This window comes from Salvelinus namaycush, chromosome 19, assembly GCF_016432855.1.
Source record: "Salvelinus namaycush isolate Seneca chromosome 19, SaNama_1.0, whole genome shotgun sequence".
In the NCBI taxonomy this organism is placed as follows: Eukaryota; Metazoa; Chordata; class Actinopteri; order Salmoniformes; family Salmonidae; genus Salvelinus; species Salvelinus namaycush.
Genome location: NC_052325.1, coordinates 41,299,833 through 41,321,777, shown reverse-complemented (window position 1 = coordinate 41,321,777; position 21,945 = coordinate 41,299,833). Strand labels below are relative to the sequence as shown.

At 43.4% G+C, this 21,945-nt stretch overlaps 2 protein-coding genes and 1 pseudogene across 2 annotated transcripts; 1 reads left to right on the top strand and 2 right to left on the bottom strand.

Moving 5' to 3' along the window:
* Positions 1–9: 9 nt before the first annotated feature.
* On the bottom strand, positions 10–2,635 carry LOC120064027 (annotated as a pseudogene).
* A 3,012-nt stretch (positions 2,636–5,647) lies between these two features.
* Positions 5,648–11,258, top strand: osgepl1 (O-sialoglycoprotein endopeptidase-like 1). The gene is made up of 7 exons (XM_039015009.1): positions 5,648–6,164; positions 6,305–6,692; positions 6,778–6,982; positions 7,350–7,498; positions 8,770–8,900; positions 10,955–11,026; positions 11,098–11,258. The coding sequence occupies exons 1-7, from the start codon at positions 5,959–5,961 to the stop codon at positions 11,180–11,182; spliced, it is 1,236 nt and encodes a 411-aa protein (XP_038870937.1). The 5' UTR covers positions 5,648–5,958; the 3' UTR covers positions 11,183–11,258.
* A 24-nt stretch (positions 11,259–11,282) lies between these two features.
* ankar (ankyrin and armadillo repeat containing) lies at positions 11,283–21,888 on the bottom strand. The gene is made up of 22 exons (XM_039015010.1): positions 21,174–21,888; positions 20,548–20,985; positions 19,600–19,763; positions 19,369–19,484; positions 18,998–19,178; positions 18,657–18,879; positions 18,235–18,481; positions 17,631–17,839; positions 17,382–17,486; positions 16,895–17,142; positions 16,540–16,708; positions 16,213–16,454; positions 15,816–15,969; positions 14,282–14,443; positions 13,907–14,013; positions 13,634–13,756; positions 13,190–13,348; positions 12,905–13,022; positions 12,277–12,386; positions 11,900–12,096; positions 11,768–11,814; positions 11,283–11,681 (listed from the first exon to the last, which is right to left on the bottom strand). The coding sequence occupies exons 1-22, from the start codon at positions 21,802–21,804 to the stop codon at positions 11,461–11,463; spliced, it is 4,371 nt and encodes a 1,456-aa protein (XP_038870938.1). The 5' UTR covers positions 21,805–21,888; the 3' UTR covers positions 11,283–11,460.
* Between the last annotated feature and the right edge of the window lie 57 nt (positions 21,889–21,945).

Genomic DNA, 21,945 nt, shown 5'->3' with positions numbered 1-21,945 from the left:
CCTTAGGAATTAATTTTGGTACTGTTGGCCCAAGACTCCTAGGAAAACCTCAAAGCGGTAAGTCTGATATTTTTGAGCATCGATTTTTATATTTAGTCCCAAATGCCCCATCGGTAGAGGCTGTTCCATAGAAGACTGCCTATCCTGGACTGGACTAGCAGCATGGCACAAATAATATAAGGCTCTCAAGTTACATACAGGTTGTTCCGGGTGCAGATGTACGGCTGACCGCTCTCCTCTGCACTGTCCTTGTCCCGCAGGACACCACAGGTTGGCATGGTGGTGGCGCCATGTATTTCAGAGGGTGAGGAGTCACCCGAAATGTCCCGCAAAACAAACTGGCAGGCGGGGTACTTATCATGGGTGTAGGCCCCACCATGCTGCCCACGTGCCACAAGGTCAATGCAGACCATGACAGTGTGATTAAGTGGGTGAACGCCTTTCCAGCAGTCATGTCCCACAGCGACAATCCTCACTGCCTCTGGCTCAACGACCGCAGCCCCCACAGCCTCCATGCATCTCGCCTGCCCTGCTCTTGCTGCAGCCACAGCAGCCATCATGTAGTCCTGCATCTTGGCTTTCATAGAGGAGGTGAACAGCTGGCCTTTCAGTGCCACCGTCAGTTGCTTGTCCTCCTAATAGGTGGGCCAGTGTTTCCTGGCCTGCTCAAACTTTGATCTGGTCAAAGGAGGGCATGCTGGTGTCTTGACCAGGAAAAGGTCCCCTAGACCAACACAGTTTATTCTACCTGAGGACGGCAGATCAGATATGTGCATGTCCTTACTGCATCACTGGCAAGGCATACAATGATCTCCAGAGGGTGAGGGTTGCCCTTATCCTTGCATGCCCGTACTCTCGATGTGTGTCAGTCCAGGTAACGGGTACACTGTGGCTAACTCCTTTATCAAACGAGAGGTTTCTTTCTTGTTGACGATGGGAGCTGCAAAGGCCTCGATTAGCTCAGCGTCATGTGAGTGAAAGTTGGACAGCACAGGATAAGCGAACCAGGAGTCCATGTCACACTCAGATTATTTGATGCGTTTGGACTGTGGCTCCATTTCATAGTACCTGTGTTAAAAAGATTTTCAACCACAAATCTGGTCAAAGAACTCGGATCTAGACAATGTTTACATAAATGGGTGATTCTGCAACTTTGGGCACTTTGGCTGTGTTAAACTTATTCAAACACCATTTTACCAGTATTTCAATTGTCTTTGATTTGTCTAGAAACAATATCTGATAATGGCTGCATTTGTACTATTTTTGTCATTTTCCCCAGACAGCCAGACAAATGTAATTTCCATCATGTCATTAATCATCCATTTCAGTTGAAAATGAAATTAACTTATTTTTAACACATTTCTTATGGGTACATGAACTTGTATTGAATATTATTTTAAGTGATTAAGGTTTTCCTAAAATTAATAAATCAACACGACGCCTGAATGTATGAACTTGCCTTGGTGACAGCTGAAAACGTTTATCATGAAAAATACGATATTTCCACCCAACCTTTTTGTGAGATTATGATAACAACCATATGATTTCCCTATCTAAAACAAATCAATGTAAATTATACATAATATACTCATTTACCTCAGAAATATGTGTTGTGGTGGAAATGACATCTATGTAAAAAAAAATAACGTAGGAAAACAATATTTTATTGCTAACATTTTGAACCACAACCGTTGTTAAACATTTAAATAATATAAGACAAAGTAAGATTCTAAAACACTGGAACTAGCACCTTTTTAACATGAGAACATTGTTTTGTCTTTGACTACACTTAGATGCAACAACTAGAACTTCCAGCACCTATATATTGATGGAAAAGTTAATTGAGAGCTGCACATGTTTTATTTACGGCATGATTTTATGTCCTGCTTTGTACTGTATATGAGTATCTAAGGCTTAGAAATAGAGCCACGTTCCTCTCAGACCAACCATCCAGCTCCATGTGCCTTTTGGTCACGGGAACGGGTTCAGGGGCAAGTCCAAGCACATGTTGTGGTCTGTACCAAAAAAAAAACAGTTGGGGCCAACGCGACTCATGGTTTTAACAAGAGCACCACTCTCTGTGTGAACGTCTTGCACGATACCAGGGTAAACGTCCTGATCATACTCCATCACACACCACTTTCCAATCAATGCTTCACTTAGATCTTCAATGGGCTGGAAGGCGCTGTGAGATGTGGAAAGGAACAGTCTGTGGAGTGCAGTGATGTGGAAAGGAACAGAGGCAACTGAGTATCCTCTGGACTGTCGCTGACGATCTGGAAAAAATCTATTCTAAAAGTTATGCACATTCAAAATATGTAATGATAGCATAGTCTAGTGATACATAGTCTAGTGATAATGTTTGTATAACAAATGTGAGATTTGACATAAAATAACCCACAACTATTACCTGGTGTATCTTCATTGTCCCACAGATTGTCTCCAGGTGATCTGATGGGAGGGCCTCCATGCTCTTTTATCTCCTTTGAGATATATAAGAGCTTGACAGCCGACTGAACTTTTGACAATTCCTCAAATACAGTTCTTCCATTTGGGAGGTCCTTGCCTTGTGCCACAATTCCATCTGCTCTTTGTTTCACAGATGCTCCTACCCCATCAGCTGGGCATTTTCCATGTCCGGCTTCTAGGAAATTCCATGTGACTCTCTGGAAGCCCATTTCAAACGGAAGGGTGGAGCGATAGTATAAAAGAAATGTTGACCTATACTGGGTTGTAGGCCCATCACTCAAAGTGTACAGCAGTAGCCGATGGGCAGAGCTCAAGAAAGTAGGCCAGTGTTTTGAGAGACGGGCCCAGATAGCAGAGGGGTTATCGAAGAGCTCAGTGAGCAAAGTGAAACAGTATAATTGTGGTATATCCAACACAGGTGTGGAGGGTCACCTGCTTGTATGAATCACCAAAGTGAACTGCCTAGATTTCACTGGTGTCTTTACACAGGTAGTTCTCTGCAAAGTCAATATGCATGATGATCTCCTCTTTCTCCAGATTCACTTTTAATTCTCTCAGTTTTGAGTATTGGTGTCAAATGTTGTGCACGTGTTTCGCCAACTTCTCTTTCAATCCTTTGGAGAAGTCCTCCAGTAGAATCTGCAGTGTGCCACACACCTTTTCTTTTACTGTCAAATGTCTTTGTTTTTCTTCTCTCTCTCTTCAGCATTGTTTTTCCACTCAAACCACCATGTCTGATCACCAGAATCAAAGTAAAATGTTTTTAACTATTTTGCTAGACAAAGGGAGCACACTGTGTACATGCACTCTTTCTTTGGGTTCTCACAGCACAAGACTCAATAAGGTTCTCAATGTTGCTGCAGCTGATCACTTTGTGATGCTGTAGTTTGTCTGCCATGAACTGGAGGTTGGCGTAGGTTTTGCAGAGGCATGTGTCCCTATCCTGGATTGTTGGCTTGACAACCCAAAAAGGACGTATTTTGCAGAATGCATAGTAGGAAAAGGTTCTGAATTATGCCATTAAAGAAGTGCTTCTGCTTTTTCTTCTTAGTGTGTCCTTTTCCCCTGTTGTTGCTCTACTGTTGTCATCACGTTCATAAAATCAGGTGATTTTCTCTTCTGTGGCTGTGCTAATTCTGTTACACTGCTTTTCCTGGAGTACTGAAGACTTGTTGGCCTGTTTTCATTTGCCCTCATTGCTTTTGCTGAAAATTCAAATGATCCGTTTGCGGCTTTGACCAGGTCATACTTTCTCAGGATGTTGCCTCTGAGCATTTTTTAAGCCACTTGTTTGTCCTTGGTAATGCACATTTTTTGATATTTTTGCTTTAACTCTGCAATGATGGCATTTTGAAACAATAAAATAAAATCCTTCTCAAGTTCTTCGGAGTTCCCTTCAGTTCCCTTTCTTTTTGTCTTTGGGGAATCTTTCTCCCCATTTTCTTCATCAGTTTTTCTCAGCTTTCCGTAATGCATTATCAAGTTTGACATTGTCATGCAAAGATCTGTGTATGTTTTTGAGCGACCTCTTCCAACCTTTTTACTTCCAGCAAGTGTTTGACTTCTCATTCCTGTTGCAGACGATGAGGAAGGGGTATAATGGTGTGCATCAGGGGCAGGTATGTTGGCCTCATGTTCTGGCTGCAAGTCATCTGTTGACTGAGGTGTTGTGTTGCCTGATAGGTAGGTCTCCATTGCAACTGTTCTCTTTCAAGCCTGTCTTCTATTCCATTGGTTGCATTTCCATTGCCTTCTCTTGCTTCTTTGATCTCGCTTTGTCAGCTCAGAGATAGATTTCACTTCTCCTTTCTCCTCCAGCATCTCTCCCTGTCTTATTGCAAATGTTCCTGGTATCATATAGGATATTTTTTTTGTCATGTCTGTGACCTCTGTGCTGTTTTATGTGGCATCTTCTAAAAACAAAGAAAAATACACACCTTAGAGAATTTTCGAGATTAAACCAATTTAAAACAGGATTAAATAAGCCTAAAGTTTAAAACGAATAAGAGAATGTTTTTTGTCATTTCCACCACTGTTAAGTTTGTAATAGAAATGACTGATGGAAATTATGATTCTAAAGTTTTTGGAGAAAAATGACAGGCTGCTTAGCATGCTTTCGCTAGTATTACAGCTAGCATATAGTTTACACTAAATACATAAAATATAAAAAGAAAATATAAATATATATATTTTTTAAGTATAGCCTGTTTGGAAATGACTGACAATAAAAATATTCTCTACACAAGCAATATTTACCTAGATTTTTCTTCAACTTCTGGACATCACATCTGGAACAACTGTAAGCTGCAGCCATGTGCTTCAGTGTCACAATAAGTTTCCATGGTAACTAAATTAAGTCTTTTGAAAAAACTTTATTAATGAGGAATTTGTCCTCAGTGTTGGAAATTACACAACTACCAAAGGACAGGTATATTTTGTGTAAAAAAACAATATAAAAGGGCATACGCATAATAAATATTGATATAGATGTAATTTCATTGACTCTTTCACTAGTAGTTAACATTAATAATTACACATTATACAATGTTTTCCCATAGAAAAACATAGTAGAAGTTCAACATTCTGGGTCAGGGACAAGGGCAAAAGTGAAATGAAGGTATAAAATTCATTTGAAAAAATGCTAAAATAATTGATAGAGAGGTGTTAAAAAAGAATGGGGTAATTGTCGTGTGAACTTAACATATAAAGAATTAAAAAATAAAAAATTCTATAAAATTCAAAAAATGTACTACCCCGAGGACATAGAAGTGCCCGTAGTTGCAAAATCATCCAAATAAGATAAACATTGGATGCAATGCCGCAAAGATGTGAGGATACTTTAACATCAGACGAACAAAATTCAACAAGTACACATTTTGAATTCCTATCGCATATTGATTGCCGAATTAAATGTGCCTTGTTGACCAGCTTTGATTAGATGTCCAACTGCATATAATTTCCCCCTGAAACAAAGGCTATCACTATTCAGAGACACCCACAGTTTTGTTTGCTAGGTTAATAAAAAAAAGTCGTTATTCAATTAAAACATATTCCAGTCGATATCCGCAAAACATTTTAAAATGTTCTTTCACATTTTCAACTCGGAAAATTGTAACTGCACCTAACTAGAAAACTATTTGATGTTTCATGGAGGAATTGTTTATATGTGACACAAGCTCCTCAGAGGTACAAGCGTAAGGTCGTGGAGCTCCGCACAAAAAAAATTCAGCATCGCAATTTTAGCTTTTGCGACAAATGCAAACGTATTTAATTGTCACTTGACAGTGGCATTGTCGTGAGACTTAAAATAAAGTTATTAATGAATGACATACCTTTAGAAAATACTAATAGACCATCGTAATGGTCCCTGGTAGCAGAGCTATTTTCCTCGCCTCTTGCGATTCTCTACGGATAGCGGTGCTTACCAAATTTCAGTAATTTAAGCATGTATTTTGGCTAGTGCAGGAAAATCGGGTTTAGTGAAATAAAATGTTTGCATTTAAAGCTTCGGCTCAACAGGGCACACGTATGTTTAGAGTCAAGACTTTAAGCAAATGTGTTTTTAGAAGAAAAATTAGTTCCAGGCTTGTTCTCGGTATTGAGACAAGCTGTGACGAGACAGGTGCGGCTGTAATGGATGAAACAGGCTTAATCCTTGGAGAATCTCTTCATTCACAAAAAGAGGTGCACATGAAGTGGGTACAATCTTGTATTTTTTTAATGTTCATTCAATAAAAGTGATTGTCTTATTTATCAGTGCAATGCCCTCCTTGGTCAAGAATCAAGATAAAACCTTGCAAATGACATCATGTTCTCCATTTGTATTTGATTGTAGGACTGGTGGGATTATTCCCACTGTTGCCCAGCGGCTCCACAGAGAGAACATAGGCCGCGTCGTCCAGGAGGCCATGGAGAGGAGTGGCGTCACCCAGAGTCAACTGTCTGCTGTAGCCACCACAGTGAAGCCGGGCCTGGCCCTGAGTCTGGGGATAGGCCTGGACTTTAGCCTGAACTTTGTAAAACTACACCAGAAGCCCTTCATCCCCATCCACCACATGGAGGCCCATGCCCTGACAGTCAGGATGTTCCAGCCTGTAGTATTCCCCTTCCTCGTCCTCCTAGTCTCCGGGGGTCACTCTCTCTTGGCTCTGGCCAGAGGAATCGATGACTTTCTTCTCCTGGGTCAAACACTGGATGAAGCTCCAGGGGACACTATGGACAAGGTAAAGAGTATAACTTTGAGGAAACACTTATCAGAGGCCGGTGGGTTTTCTTGGCCTTGAATTTGTGACATTTGTGTGTTCACAGGTGGCAAGACGTTTGTCACTCATCAAACACCCAAAGTGCTCCATGATAAGTGGGGGTCAAGCAATAGAGCTTCTGGCTCGAGATGGAGACAGGTTGAAGTTTCTCTTCAAGCCACCAATGGGAGCGCACTATGACTGTAACTTCTCCTTCGCTGGTCTGCGAAATCAGGTGACGATGTCAATACAGAAAAAAGAGGTAGAGGAAGGTAATAAATAATTCATAAAGATATAATATACATTTTTATCATAACCTTTCCTTCATCAACTAATAGAATCAGATCACTTAAATTGAAGGACAATTCCACCCAAAAAAACAATCTTTTGGTATTTGTTTCATTAGTCCATTGTTGATATCGGCCCAACATGTTTTGCATGTCAGCCAGCCATCAAGGTTTCAAGATATATAACTTTAAAAATACAGAAATCCCAGCTATATTTCTTTATTTTGAAAGTTATATCTTGATCGCTGATATGCAAAACATTTTGGGACTATATCAACAATGGACTAATGAAACAAATACCAAAAGACAAGTTTTGTGTGAAAATGCACCTACTTGTTTTTTTTCATCCAAGGTGTGGAGCAGGGAACTTTGTTGTCATGTGTTAATGACATAGCTGCTGCTACGCAGCACACAGTGGCCTCTCACATTGCCAAGCGCACACATCGTGCCATTTTGTTCTGTAAGGCCAAAGGCCTTCTGCCTTCCTGCAATCCAACACTGGTGAGTGAAATCCCATCATTGGATAGTGGTTTTCACAGCTATCAAGATGATCTAATCCACAATATTGCATTGAATTATCTCCTTAAGAAAGTATTCACACCACATGACGTTTTCCACTTTGTTGTGGATTTAATTGTCATTTTTTGTCAACGATCTACATAAAATACTCTGTCAAAGTGGAAGAAGAAATACTAACATTTGTAAAAAAAAAAAAAAAAAAAAAATGAATAAGAATAAAACACTAATATACACAAAACATTAAGAACACCTGCTCTTTCCATGACATAGAATCCAGACGAAAGCTATCCCTTATTGATGTCACTTGTTAAATCCACTTCAAATCAGTGTAGATGATGAAGGGGAGGAGACAGGTTAAAGAAGGATGTTTAAGCCTTGAGACAATTGAGACACGGATTGTGTGTGTGTGTGCCATTCAGAGGGTGAATGGGCAATAAAAAATATTTCAGTGCCTTTGAACAGGGTATGGTAGTAGGTGCCAGGTGCACTGGTTTGTGTCAAGAACTACAACGCTGCTGGGTTTTTCACGCTCAACATTTTCCTGTGTGTGTCAAGAATGTTCCACCACTCAAAGGACTTCCAGTCAATTTGACACAACTGTGGGAAGCATTGAAGTCAATATGGAAAAGCATCCTTGTGGAACGCTTTTGACACCTTGTAAAGTCCTTGCCCTGATGAATTGACGCTGTCTTGAGGCCAAGAGGAACTCAATATTAGGAAGGTGCTCCTACTGTTCGGTATACTCAGTGTACAATGAGCTTCAAAAGTATTGGGGCAATAACACTTTTTTGTTTGTTTTGGCTCTGTACTCCAGCCCTTTGCGAGGCATTGGAAAACCTCCCTGGTCTTTGTGATTGAATCTGTATTTGAAATTCACTGCTCAACTGAGGGACCTTACAGATACTTGTATGTGTGGGGTAGAGATGAGGTAGTCCTGTTAAACACTATTATTGCACACAGAGTGAGTCCATGCAACTTGTTAAGCACCACATGTTTACTCCTGAATTTATTTAGGCTTGCATAATTTGTAACAATTTTGAAAAACATAATTCCACTTTGACATTATGGGGTATTGTGCATAGGCCAGTGACACAAAATCTCAATTTAATCCAGTTTAAATTCCAGCTGGAACACAACAAAATTTGGAAAAAGTCCAGGGGTGTGAATATTTTCTGAAGGCACAGTGTTTCTACAAACAATGGTGTGGTGTCCATACGGTGTCCTATGGTGTCCTCAATGTTTTGCTCTGTCAGGTGGTGTCAGGAGGAGTTGCCAGTAACCAGTACATCCGAAAGACTTTGAAGATTGTCACAGACACCACTGGATTACATTTACTTTGTCCTCCATCCAAGTTTTGTACTGACAATGGAGTCATGATCGCATGGTATGTCGAAGACTCTTAGTTATTTTGGTTTTGAAAATATATAGGTAAAGTTTTTTTGTCACATGCACAACTCCAGTGAAATGCTTAACTTGCATGTTCTACCCAACAGTGCAGTAATCAATATCAAAATAGTATAACTCATTTAAAAAATATATATATACACACGTACTCATTCAAGGGTTTTTCTTTATTTTTATTATTTTCTACATTGTAGAATAATAGTAAAGACATCAACACTATGAAATAACAAATATGGGATCATGTAGTAACCAAAAATGTGTTAAACAAATTAAAATATATTTTATATTTGAGATTCTTCAAAGTAGCCAGCCTTTGCCTTGATGATAGCTTGGCACACTCTTGGCATTCTCTCAACCAGCTTCACCGGGAATGCTTTTCCAACAGTCTTGAAGGAGTTCCCACATATGCTGAGCACTTGTTGGCTGCTTTTCCTTCACTCTGCGGACCAACTCATCCCAAACCATCTCAATTCGGTTGAGGTCAGGTGATTGTGGAGGCCAGTTCATCTGATGCAGCACTCCATCACTCTCATTCTTGGTCAAATAGCCTTTACACAGCCTAGTGGTGTGTTGGGTCATTGTTCTGTTGAAAACAAAATGATAGTCCCACTAAGCGCAAACCAGATGGGATGGCCTATCGCCTCGCATAGTGCCGTGAATTCTAAATCACAGTGTCACCAGCAAAGCACCATCACACCATCTCCTCCATACTTCACGGTGGGAACCACATATGCAGAGATCATTCGTTCACCTACTCTGCGTCTCACAAAGACACGGTAGTTGGAACCAAAATTCTAAAATTTGGACTCCCAAAGAACAGATTTCCACCGGTCGAATGTCCATTGCTCGTGTTTCTTGGCCCAAGCAAGTCCCTTCTTATTGGTGTCCTTTAGTAGTGGTTTCTTTGCAGCAATTCGACCATGAAGGTCTGATTCACGCAGTCTCCTCTGAACAGTTGATGTTGAGATGTGTCTGTGACTTGAACTCTGTGAAGCATTTATTTGGGCTGCAATCTGAGGTGCCAGTTAACTCTAATGAACTTATCCTCGCAGCAAAGGTAACTCTGGGTCTTCCTTTCCTGTGGCGGTCCTCATGTGAGCCAGTTTCATCATAGCGCTTGGTTTTTGCGACTGCACTTGAAACTTTCAAAGCTCTTGACATTTTTCGGATTGACTGACCTTCATGTAATGGACTGTCGTTTCTCTTATTTGAGCTGTTCTTGCCATAATATGAACTTGGTATTTTACTACATAGGGCTATCTTCTGTATACCATCCCTACCTTGTCACACCACAACTGATTGGCTCCAATGCATTAAGGAAAGAAATTCTATAAATTATCTTTTAACAAGGCACACCTGTTAATTGAAATTCATTCCAGGGGCCTCATTTATAAACACTGTTTAGGCACAAAATAAGGCGTACGTCACTTTCTAAGCAAACTTTTTGGGATTTATAAAAAACAAACTTGACGGGAGAATGTGCGGTCCTCCACAGACACTTTGACCCATACGTACGCACATAACTTGGAGAAATGAGAAACTGCGACTCCGATGGCAGAAGGATGAAACTCGAGAAACGCTTTGAAATTGATACCATTGTGTCAAATAAATCGAAATATTACCTCACTTCATATGTGAGTTCCCTGGAGTGCACACAAATAAAACGTGATTTAGGATAAATACAAACGGAGATATGTTTTTGCAAAATAACCCCTCAAATATATTGTACAGTTTAATCAGGAATCATATACAAAGAAAAACCCTTGAATGAGTAGGTGTGTCCAAAATTGACTGGTACTATATATAATAAAAAGATAGTAAGCTATAATACACAGGAATTTAGGAAATGGTTAGAGGGAATGCTGGGAGATTTTGCATCACCTTTGACCTTTTTTAACGTGTTGGCTGGAGTTTTACTGTTCTCTATGGCCAGGGAAGGAGCGTTGTGACAGGTCGAGTGGGACTCTGGCAAATAGTATATATTTGGCTTTGGAGCTTTTGGAGTCCAGTGCATTCAACCACACTTTATTTCAGGAATGGAGTTGAGAGACTGAGGGAAGGAAAGGGCATCCTGTCCCATACTGAGGAGGTCAACTATGAGCCCAAGTAAGTAAAAAAGATGACTAACTTCTATTGATAACAGTTCTATAGCTTAATTGTTGCTCTTTGTGTTCTAGAGCTCCCCTGGGTGTGAACATAACAGCAGAAGTGAAGGAGGCAGCTATCAAACTTCCACCATTAAAGCTGAGGATTACGGACTGAGGTTCACTTATGTGCATATCCATGATGCATATAATTCCTACCATTAAACTTTTGAAATACATCCTGGCAGAAAGGACTCCATTCTGTGTTAAGCGTTTAATTTCGTTTTTTTATTCAATCGACTTCCAATATATTATACCATTAAGTCAGTCATTTCCATTAATAATATAAATGTAATATATTCATCTTGAACATAAATAGAATGGCTCCCTGAGTCATAAATTAACTACTACTTTAAGCTAGCCCAGTCAGGTTAGATCCTAGGCTGACCTCCAGGGTCACTGCCTTTGCTGGGGCCGCTGGCTGTCCTTATCCAGCCTCAGTGACTCCAGGGTGGGCTGAGAGCTATGGGTTGGCCCCTCTCCCTGCAGCCTAACCTTGGGGTTGGCTGTCCTGCTCCTCTGGGGTTGAAGCTGGAGAACTGGAGCCGAGCTGGTCCTCCCAAAGTGGCCTGCAGACACTGACAGGCCAGGAGTGCGGCTTGTCTTTTTGGTCAAACCTGACGTAGGTAGAGGCGACAAAGACGATTGAGACTTTTTATATGAAATAGATTCAAATAATTATGTACAGCATAACAAAATGTACCTTTTTTGTTGCGCTGAGGAACAGGTGGGCCACCATTTATCTCCAAACTGTTAAAAAGGACAGAAATTATTGATGTTATCCCAGCTAGAAATATGAAAGCATTGCTTTTTAGGGCAAAAAAAACGAACATACCTTAGTGATGGCAGCCCCACTATTTTCTGCCTTTCAAACTCCGCAGTAAAAATGTGTGAGATCTTGGCGTCCTCGATGAGATGCTGGGTCAAAAGGTCGTACATAGATGGAGTGTTTCGACATTCCACCAACAAGAGGCGATGTGCGTGACGGTTAAAGGTGAGGTAGCCGAGGGCACTTGAAGATGCCGTTCGCACCTGAAAATATTCAACATTTTACCACCATGCTTGTATCAAAAATCTGCACATCGTAACCAGAAATATGTAAAGTTGGATAGCATTTGATGGTTGTAGAATTAATTATCTTGATAGTCTGTTAGATTTCAGACAATAGTCATAGACAGGAATGCTCCCCCATACCACAAGTCCCATCCTTACCTCTTCCTCCTCAGAATACAGGTGAGCACATAGGTGACCAACAGCTCCCATGGTGACAATAGCATCAGGAATACCTGCCCGGGTGTGAGCCAGACTGGCTAGCAACTGAGCTATGGCAGAAATGTATGCAGTAAGGCAAGACTAGTGTTCTTCTATACTGGACAAAAATATAAAACGCAACATGCAACAATTTTGAAGATTTTACTGAGTTACAGTTCATATAAGGAAATCAGTCAATCGAAATAAATAAATTATGCATCTGTTAGTCACAGATACCTTTTTAAAAAATCGGCCTCAGGATCTCATCACGTATTTCTGTGCACTCAAAACTGCACATTTTAGACTGGGTTTTTATTGTCCCCAGCACAAGGTACACCTGTGTAATGATCATGCCGTTTAATCGGCTTCTTGATATGCCACACCTGTCAGGTGGATGGATTATCTTGGCGGAAATGCTCACTAAACAGGGATGTAAACAAAATGTGAGAGAAATAAGCTTTTTGTGCGTATGGAACATTTCTGGGGTCTTTTATTTTAGCTCATGAAACCAACAGTTTACATGTTGCGTTTATATTTTTGCTCAGTGAATATAATGTTCTTCCCATACATAGTACTGGGCTGAAGTTACCTGTCAGGACCACAGTGTTGGGATTAGTGGACTGCAGAAGGTCTACAAGGACAGTCACCCCTCTGGCAGACAGAGTCACCTGGTCTGTGTCCGTGATCACTTTGGCCAGCACAACTATCTGGAGAGCAGTTACCACGAAACGAAAAGGTAGCGATAAAAGACATTACCTAACGCTAATTCCGTGTCAAGTCGGAAAACACATACAAATCAGCAGCTGTTAATGACTCATTGATATTACTGTGGCCCTCAGTTGATTTTTTTTTTAATGATCTGCTTCATGGCTACCTGAAAAGCAGCTTTGGCCCTCTCCATCTCGTTCTTGGAGTTCAAGAAGGGCTCGTACATGGCTATGGGAATGCCACCATTCTGCAGGATGGCTGCCTGCTGGGTGGTGTTGTTGTAGGCAAACAGAGACAGGGCGTAACCAGCTTCCAGGCAGATGTCCTGCTGGGAAAAGGCAAACATGACAAATTGCCATGGGGAATGCACTTTACGGAGTGTCAACACCCCTTAGTGCTTGAGCAGTCCTTGACCATTAGGTGCCAGTAGTTCATTGCACATTGAGATAACAGTATTGGATATTGGATGCTTTTCTTTCTAATCTCTACTAGACCCATATCTTGTTCCACCTCATCTTGTTAGTGACTGTGCTGACATACCGAAAGGTTCTGGGCTAAAGTTGGTTTAAAGTTATGAAGTAGCCCACAAACAGCCTTTCAAATGGTTTACCTGATCTGGCACTCGTAGCAACTCTAGAACTGTTTCATAGGTAAACTCCTCTTTTTCCCAGAAGGTTGTTTGCAGGTCCTGGTTTCCCAGCAGCACACAGGCCAGCGTTTGAGCCACTTGGACCTGAGGGAGAATCAACATGTCATCCAAGCCTCAATTCTTTCAATGGAAAATTCTAGTATTGGACGCCCTTGTTTGTGGGACTTTTGTGGCATTACCAAGGACATTTAAGAGGAGAGAGAACCAATTTTTTTCGATTTCCAATGTATTTACCTTGACCTGCAGTGATTCTTGGTGCTTCACAAGTTCTAACAGAGTTGGAATGGCTTGCTCCTCAGCTATGACCCTCTGGCTGTTTGGGTTATTGGTGTGTGCCCCTCCTAAAATTAGATGTACGAAACATGCATGCACTAGAAGTCATGGTATATTATTAGCTTGTATACTATGACCTGTTTCCAAGTCAAGTCTGAAAGCCATGTTACTACTGTAGCACTGTTAAAACATCAATGTGCAAAATCGTCAAGTAGTATCATGACAAAGGTTTACTCAAATCTCCCATTGATACCAATGCATGGTTTATGCAAACCTTTGAGTGCATGTACTGTGTTTCTCAAGATAAGATTAAGGCTACAGTGAGAATGTACAAACCAATACACAGAATGCCCAGGGATTGTATAACGCTGAGGAGGGTACTCTCTGTGGTCCGGGACCCCCGTAGTAGACGAACCAGTGGGGGCACCCCATTTTCTTTACACAGCCCGTCCTGGTGGCTCCGACTGTCCCTGCTCAGTGCTATAACTGCCTGGCAGCCTGAAACACAATATTATTTGTTTACACTTTACCAAGCTAAATTGCATGTAAACCTTGACTTGAATTCTTTCATAAGGGCCCTCTCTGGCCTCACCAGATCTGAAACCTCCACACCACATCTGACAATTGGTGGCAGTGCTGGGATGTGAGTGAGTGATGCCTTTATGGAGTATCGGCCAGCAGTGGTGTCCATCAGTGTAAAGATGACAGGACGAAGGCATAAGTTGCTGCCAGCTGTCAGCTTATGAAACAGTTATGGCGGAAAATATTATCTAGGTAAGCTAGTTGGCTAGAGTTATGACCTGTCAATTAGCTGGCCCTAATAACAATTTTAGGTTAGCAGGGTGTAAAGTTAGTTGCTAGGCCTATAAGTTGACATTAGCGGTCATGACTGTTATGCCATTACTATGATGGCGTTATGTAGACTTTGTGACAGACGGTTCAGGTAAAGTGTTACCTACAATTTAATCTGTACATTCACTTTTTAAACCATTGGTCGGGGTGTTATTGTGGTCAGGGGCTGGCCTACCATTTCCACATCATTAACCTCAGTTCGTCTCCCTTTTAAGAGAACGACAGGCATTTTTTGGGTGAAAAAGAAGGCTGGAATGAAAGAACCATCTGTCGTCTTGTCTGGAAAGAAACTATTTCAGAAGCTGCAGAATAGATGTTCTGTAGACATGTGTGACAGACCGAGGACCTGAGGGAAGAGTAGAGGCTCTTAACATGTTCCAGCAAAAAACTACCCGGGAACACGTGTTCAAGGAATGACAGAGGTATGGGGAGTGACCCATCCCATTCCAATTGATACCCCAGTTCTTCCAAAACAACTTTGGGATATTGAAATGTTTGTCACATTCAATTTTGTTTGAGATTGTGTTCCTCTTATTTTGAAGGTGTTGGGATTCCCAATGGAGGGATAGACAGACAGGCATTCCTGACTGCATGCCTTCCTGTGCTCTGGCTGCAGGTGATGAGTCTAGCATAGGAAAGCCGTCTGGGGGTAGGAGGCGGCTGGTCTTGTGGTGACAGAGGTGAGGCTCGCTCCAGCACAAACCTCAGGGTTCCTGTTTATGGTACAGTCAATCATTTATCTGCATCGCCTGTCAACAACGCATGGAAGTTTTGTTGTTTTACGACACTCAGTGTTTAGTTTCATCGATCCCCGGAGACGGCATCCCCTTGACTGAATAAAATGTCTGGAAAAGCTTGATGTCAGCAAGCCAACTCTGTCCATGAACCGATGATTGCCATTTAACTTCCTCTTGTGAGAGAGATTACTTTGGTGTAAAAGACCTATTTTGCGTAAGAGACTTAGCAAGTACAGAGGGGTAGCATTTAAAACAAAAATATGAGAAATGAGAGAACCTACCGACGTATTGCATCCTGTCGGAGGAGGAGAGGATGAGCTCGAGAATGAAGTGGTAGCCGATGTGCTCTGCCATGAGTCTCTGTTGCTTCAGAGTGTGTCCTGCCAAGGCCCATAGAGAGACGGCCCCCTGCTCCCTCGCCTCCACCTGGAACACCTGGGTCACGTTCAATAGGGAGAAAAATATTGAAATGGGGAGGTACTACCTGAATTTGTCCCATAAGAACACAGATGTTAATTTTCTGTTGCAAAACAGTTTGATACAGCGTGCCCTACTGAACTCAACCCTGAACATGGCCCAGGGGACACAACTTAAAGTACATGAATATAAAATGTTCAAGAATTCCATAAGCATATTTAAAATTGAGGGAAACAATGATTTGACTTGCTCAGGTCCTACCTTTAAGAGTCGTAGGAGGTGCTTGGCGGCCGACTTCTTCAGAAAGCGGGCCTGTATGGCAGGGTTGTGATCGGCGATGGCCTCAAGGGCTCTGGCCGCCGTCACCTGCGCGGCTATCTTCCTCCCCCGCAGTATGAGCACCAACGGGGCCACGGCGCCCGCTTCACAGATGGTGTCCTGGTTCTCCCGGTGTCCCTTAGCCAGCTCAGCCAGAGCCGCGCACGCCTCCTCTTGCAACACTTCTGGAGATACACGGCCAAAAAGACGATTCATCATCATCATCATGTTCTATATCATCATCGTCTTACTCATGATTTAACAATGTACCTGATCTGACAGTCAAGAGCTCCACAAGTTGTGGAATCCCCCCAGCCAGGGCCACGGCCGTCTGGTTGCCAGGGCTACGGACACACAGCGCCTTGATGCACCGCACAGTGTTCACCAGCACATCATGTAGGTCCGAGCCCAGGAGCCTCACCAACGGGGCCACTCCACCCTGGACACACACGAATGAACTGTCAAACACGTATGCACGAATTGTCAAACATACACAAATACAGACAGACACACACACGTGCACGCTCACACACACAAGACTGGTTATAACTGAACCCACCTATTAGTTACAGCAATACTAACTAGATGGGCTATGGGAAAGACTGATTATATCAGTAGTACTAACCTGCTGGGCTATGAGGGACTGGTACTGGTCACTGTGCCCTGCCAGGTCTGCCAGTATGAGGGCACAGCGGGAGTGGAGCTCGGCCTGCTGGCTGCCCAGCAGATTGACCAGCACCGGCACGGCACCATAGCGCACCAGGGCCTCACACACGGGCGTCCTCTCCGAGATGTGACACACCACGGCGGCAGCCATACGTTGCAGCGCTGGTCTCGTGCTGCGCATTAGCTCCAACAGGGCCGGGATCCCTCCTACAGAATAGGTCAACTGCTTTAGGGTCCTTCGATATTTTGATTCTATTGCAATTGGCCTAGCTTTGTATTCCGTAGTACCAAAAATGTTTAATGCTGTAATATGGAGTATAACTCTAAGGATGGTTGAAAATTGGCAAAATATAAATTGGCAATACAAAGGTAGTTTTCATGGCTATAGTATAAAACAAGGCATTCCTGTCTGATATAGGCCCAAACTCTCCAAAAACTCAACTCACCTGCATCCATGATATCCCTCCAGAAGGACTTGGCCGTGATACACAAAGCTTCCAGGCAGCGGATGGCCATCTCCAGCCTGCGGTGGTCCTCGCTGTGCAGCATCTCTGCTCCATCACACACACACACACACGCCTCAGTAACAGGGCAGACTCATCTAACGGATACAACCTGCGTTCCAAACATTGGCCTCGCTTAACCCTCGCTCGCTAGCTAATTCCCATCTCCATCTTTTCCACCAGGCAGCGTACCCACAAGGATCTTCCAGACAGGCAGGTCCGGCAGGCCCAGCGAGATGAGGTGCCTGAGGACTTTGGGGTGGAAGTAGAGGGCGGCCAGCTGCACGACGTCGTTGCCCTTGCTGTCCCTCCTCCGCCAGTCGGCTCCTGCGGACAGCATGTAGTCCAGGGCCTCCACGGAGCCCGACGTGGCCGTCAGGAGCAACGGGCAGCTGCGGTACCTGAGGAGACAAAAAAACAACACCGTCAACCTGTGTGCACGTAGAAGAAGATGCATCCGTACCGCCTCCAGTGCATTTAGTGGTGTCTGTTACTTGTATGTCAGTGGAGGCTGCCGAGGGGAGGACGGCTCATAATAATGGCCGGAATGGAGTCAATGGAATGGTATCGACGACATGGAAACCACGTGTTGATATTCCAGCCATTATTATGAGCCGTCCTCCCCTCGGCAACCTCCACTGTTGTATGTGCTGATTACAGAGCAATGTCATGCTAGTGTTACATTAAATGACACTGAAAGCGTCTGTGTAACGGTGCCAGTGGCCTGCTGTTGCATCCTATTGATCCCTGTTAGACATGTCATCTATTCTAAACCTAGAAGTGTCTCCTCACTCACTCGGCAGTGGTTTGCATCTCCACCAGCTCTGGGTCTTTCCTGCAAAGGGCCTGTATGCAGGCCACCTGGCCGTAGTAGGCAGCAAAGTGCACAGCCATCCAGCCCCTGCGGTCCACTAGCCGGTGGTCGGCCTGCAGAGCCAGCAGACAGCTGATGGCCTCCAGGGAACCACACTGAGCAGCCAGGTGCATGGGAGTGGAGCCTGGAACAGGTACAAACAAACAGTGGAAAGCCGTGTCTGAAAGCCCTATTTCGTTACAGTAGAGTGAGGCTGGCATGTTCACACTGGTATGTGCTTACCAGCTCCTTCTTTTGGGGGCCCAACGCCACCTCCAGATTTCACTGCAAAATAAAGGTGTTTGTAAACAGTTTTGAGGACAGTGTGTAAATGAGAGTAAGGGAGAGAGAGGCATGTCTCTGACCTGTGCGGCTGAACCTGCCGCTGCTTGTCTGGTTGAGGTTGACCCCGGTGGTGGCCAGCTGGCAGATGATGTATGTGTGGTTGTGTTTGGCGGCGTGGTGCAGCAGGGAGTAGCCCTGCTCGTCCAGGACTCCCAGGTGAGATGGAGAGTTCCGGCGGCACAGCGAGTAGAACACAGCGGATAGGCCGCGCTCTGCCGCAGCACGCATGCCGAATGGCACACTCTGACCCCAGTGAGAAATAACACACACGGTCATACAAGCCTTTTACATTTACCTAATACTAAAAAAAGAAAAAAAAGAACAGCTTCTTATATTGCCCTATCTTCTTTTTCGTCATCACCTTGCAATTGATGGCCTTTTTGTAGCCAAATGTCTTCTTGAACTGCTCATGCAGCTGGACGTCAGAGAGTGGCAGTCTCTTCCCTCTCAGGGTTTTGATGGCAGTGTTGAGGGTCTCCCACCATGGAACCACGTTAGGCTGAGGGTAGAATGAGCCCACCTCAATGGAGATCACATGATAGCTGCCAAAGACATCAAGCAGCGTGTAAGAGCCTGACCATTGGACACTGAAAAGCATGGGTTTGTGTTCTCTTACAAGTGCATCTGTGTGCGAGTGTGTGGAGTATAAGGCCTCCGAGCTCAATGTAAGTGAGATGTGTGTGTTTATGCGTGCATGTTAAGACAGCTTCTCTGCAAGTGAACTTAACATACTTATTGCCGTTGGCCTTGTGGACTGGTACGGGGAAGTGCTCTTTGTAGGTGGTGTCCTGACTTAGCAGGTCTCTTAGGTGATCCACTGCAAGACTCTGCAGTGCAGCAAAGGCCTCCTGGAGGGAACCACAAGACAACCTGATTTCATTATGAAACTAGGGCCTCACTGTGGAAGTAGATAGCTCTTATGTGGCTTGTGACGGCTCACTAGTAAGTGAATCTAACTCTCACCTTTGTTTCCTCAGAGACTTCCTCTAGCTGAGGGGTTCCGATGTCAACTTCAATCCCACCGTGAAGGTGAAAATACTCATCTGACTTGTACGGAAAATGTTTACAGGCGAACGCAGGTCCAAGGAGCAATGGTGGTAATTCCCTCTCTGTCTTCAGTTTATCATCTACAAAAACAGAATGAAAACAACGATAAACACATCTGTTGCAACCTCAAAGATAATGGTATGATAGCCATAGGGAACCTAGGCACAAAACGTGGCAATGCCTTCAAATTATGTAGGCATCGCCACGCACATTAATGTTAAAACATTCCAAACAGTTCCTACAAGTCAGAATGTTGAATAAACATAATTTGAACTTACTCTGCCGATTGTCCGTGCTGTTGGTCCTTCAGTTGGTCGAAATGTGACGCAATATTCAAAGGAAAGTGTTATTAGCCTGACTTCAAAATACGTATCTCTGTGTGTGGCAATTAAGATTTGTTTGCTTGTGACCAAAGGCACGTGCACAAGACAGAAATACAGTAACCGAAGTCTACAGGTGTTTACACGTCAGGTGATATACATTTCAACAGCAGTACTGGCGCTCTAAAAAAGTTGTGAAACAACGCTTTACTGTGAATATTTTGTCAAAAGTTTCGAGCAGCTGAAGGACCAACCACACAACCGGTAGAGTAAGTTAAAAAGTAATTGTAGTCAACATTCTGGCTTATAAGGAAAACTTTGATTTTGCATTGCTATGTTTCAGACTGTATATTAAAGTATTGGTATAAAAGTCTGATTTATTAGGCAATGGGGAACCTAGTTGTTTCAGTGACAGAAAATTGGCCTCAGTCTACAATTCAAATACCGTTATGAACGCAGTAAGTAAGTAGCACAGAGATGTAGCTAGTGTTGCTCATGGAGATCCTGTAAGTTATATTTCATTTTTTGCGCTGTAGCAACCGACCTGAGTAAGCCGGCAGCATCTGCGCCAGGTCTGGGATCTTCATCCTCTTCTTTAGCCCTACCAGGAAGGGCACCAGGAAGGTGAGGAGGCGCAGGTAAGCCAGGTCTCTGCACACCTCTGCCTTCCTCTCCAAGCAGCTCCTAACCAGGCCTGCCTGTAGACCCAGCCTCTGCTGCAGCCTCTGGTAGGTGGCCAGCTCCAGCCTCTCCTCAGTCAGCCTCACCACACTGGCCAGACTGTGGGCGCACTCGAACACAAACAGGTTGCTGTGCTGTCGGGCAGAGGATAGGTAGGATGTCAGCTTAAGCAGGATGCTCTCCTGGTGTTGGGAAAAAAGCCTCTCCTCCTCTGCACTGTTGGGGTCATAGGTAGGATCCACATTGACTTCCATGTTGTATATGCCCTGGTAACAGGGCTCCTCTGAGATGTCCTGAAGACCTAGAGGATGCAACAAGCATCATCAGTTGAGGGGAATCCTATTTCTAAAGTAGGCATGTTCAATTGAATCTAATCAACATCATTATTAAAAAACGGACACAATTTTGCCTCAAAGTTAGGCCATACATTTATCTGTGTCAGTATTCATCTTGCATTACATTACATTTCTCTCTCTGTCACCCAAATACCTGCTGTGAGAAACTCTGCAAACACATCTTTCTTCGTCTGCGGTACTCCATTTGAGTCGACACCCATGCTGCTTCTCCAGAGTTCAGAGAAGCGAATGCGATTTTCTCTGGGAATGTTGGCTCCATGCCAAAGAGCCTTGATAGTGTAGTCAATATTAACCAACATTTGTCCTACTTTCGTATCGTAATATGCTGGAGACAGTTGGCATGAGGTGCTCTGGTCAAAGTTTGGCTCAAGACTTATAAATGGCACTTGGTTGAAACAATAGATGCCAACTGTGAGCTCTCGGACTATTTGATGGACCACCTTGTAATCAAGAGGGACTCGCGCATCCACAGGTGCGAGAATGATGCAGTTTGATTCGGTGAAGTTCCTCATTTGTTTGATTATGCCCGGCGGCATTTCAACTGGCTGAGTGAAGTCATCACCACCCAGAAACCAGTTACAAGAGGTCAGGCTCAGCAACTCCTGAACTTCGCCCTTTTCGTACTTCTCAAAGAAAGCGTTGGCATTTCTTTGAGCTGTCAATGCAGCAAGGTAGGCCGTGTCATCCTTCTCCTCCTCTTCAACAGAAGAATGTTGTAATCTGGACGAAGAACTGGATGTCAGTGAGCGCGCCATTACTTCCATAGTTTACGTTAGCTAGCAGGCTATTTTAACCTTTGCTTACACTCTAAATGACTGCATAGACCGTTTTAGAATAACGGGTGAAACTTGTTGGTACCATCACAGCACAACATTGTTGCCTCAAAGTCCAAATGAATGTGTAAG

Excerpts from the sequence above, each read along its gene's own strand:
- osgepl1 (XM_039015009.1), top strand. The coding sequence starts at position 5,959 with ATGTTTGCATTTAAAGCTTCGGCTCAACAGGGCACACGTATGTTTAGA. Across the intron at positions 6,165-6,304 it reads CAAAAAGAGGTGCACATGAA|GACTGGTGGGATTATTCCCA; the intron begins GTGGGTACAATC and ends ATTTGATTGTAG. Across the intron at positions 7,499-8,769 it reads CTTCCTGCAATCCAACACTG|GTGGTGTCAGGAGGAGTTGC; the intron begins GTGAGTGAAATC and ends TTGCTCTGTCAG.
- ankar (XM_039015010.1), bottom strand. The coding sequence starts at position 21,804 with ATGGAAGTAATGGCGCGCTCACTGACATCCAGTTCTTCGTCCAGATTA. Across the intron at positions 19,179-19,368 it reads CACAAGGCCAACGGCAATAA|CTATCATGTGATCTCCATTG; the intron begins GTATGTTAAGTT and ends TGTCTTTGGCAG. Across the intron at positions 15,970-16,212 it reads ACCTCCTACGACTCTTAAAG|GTGTTCCAGGTGGAGGCGAG; the intron begins GTAGGACCTGAG and ends AACGTGACCCAG.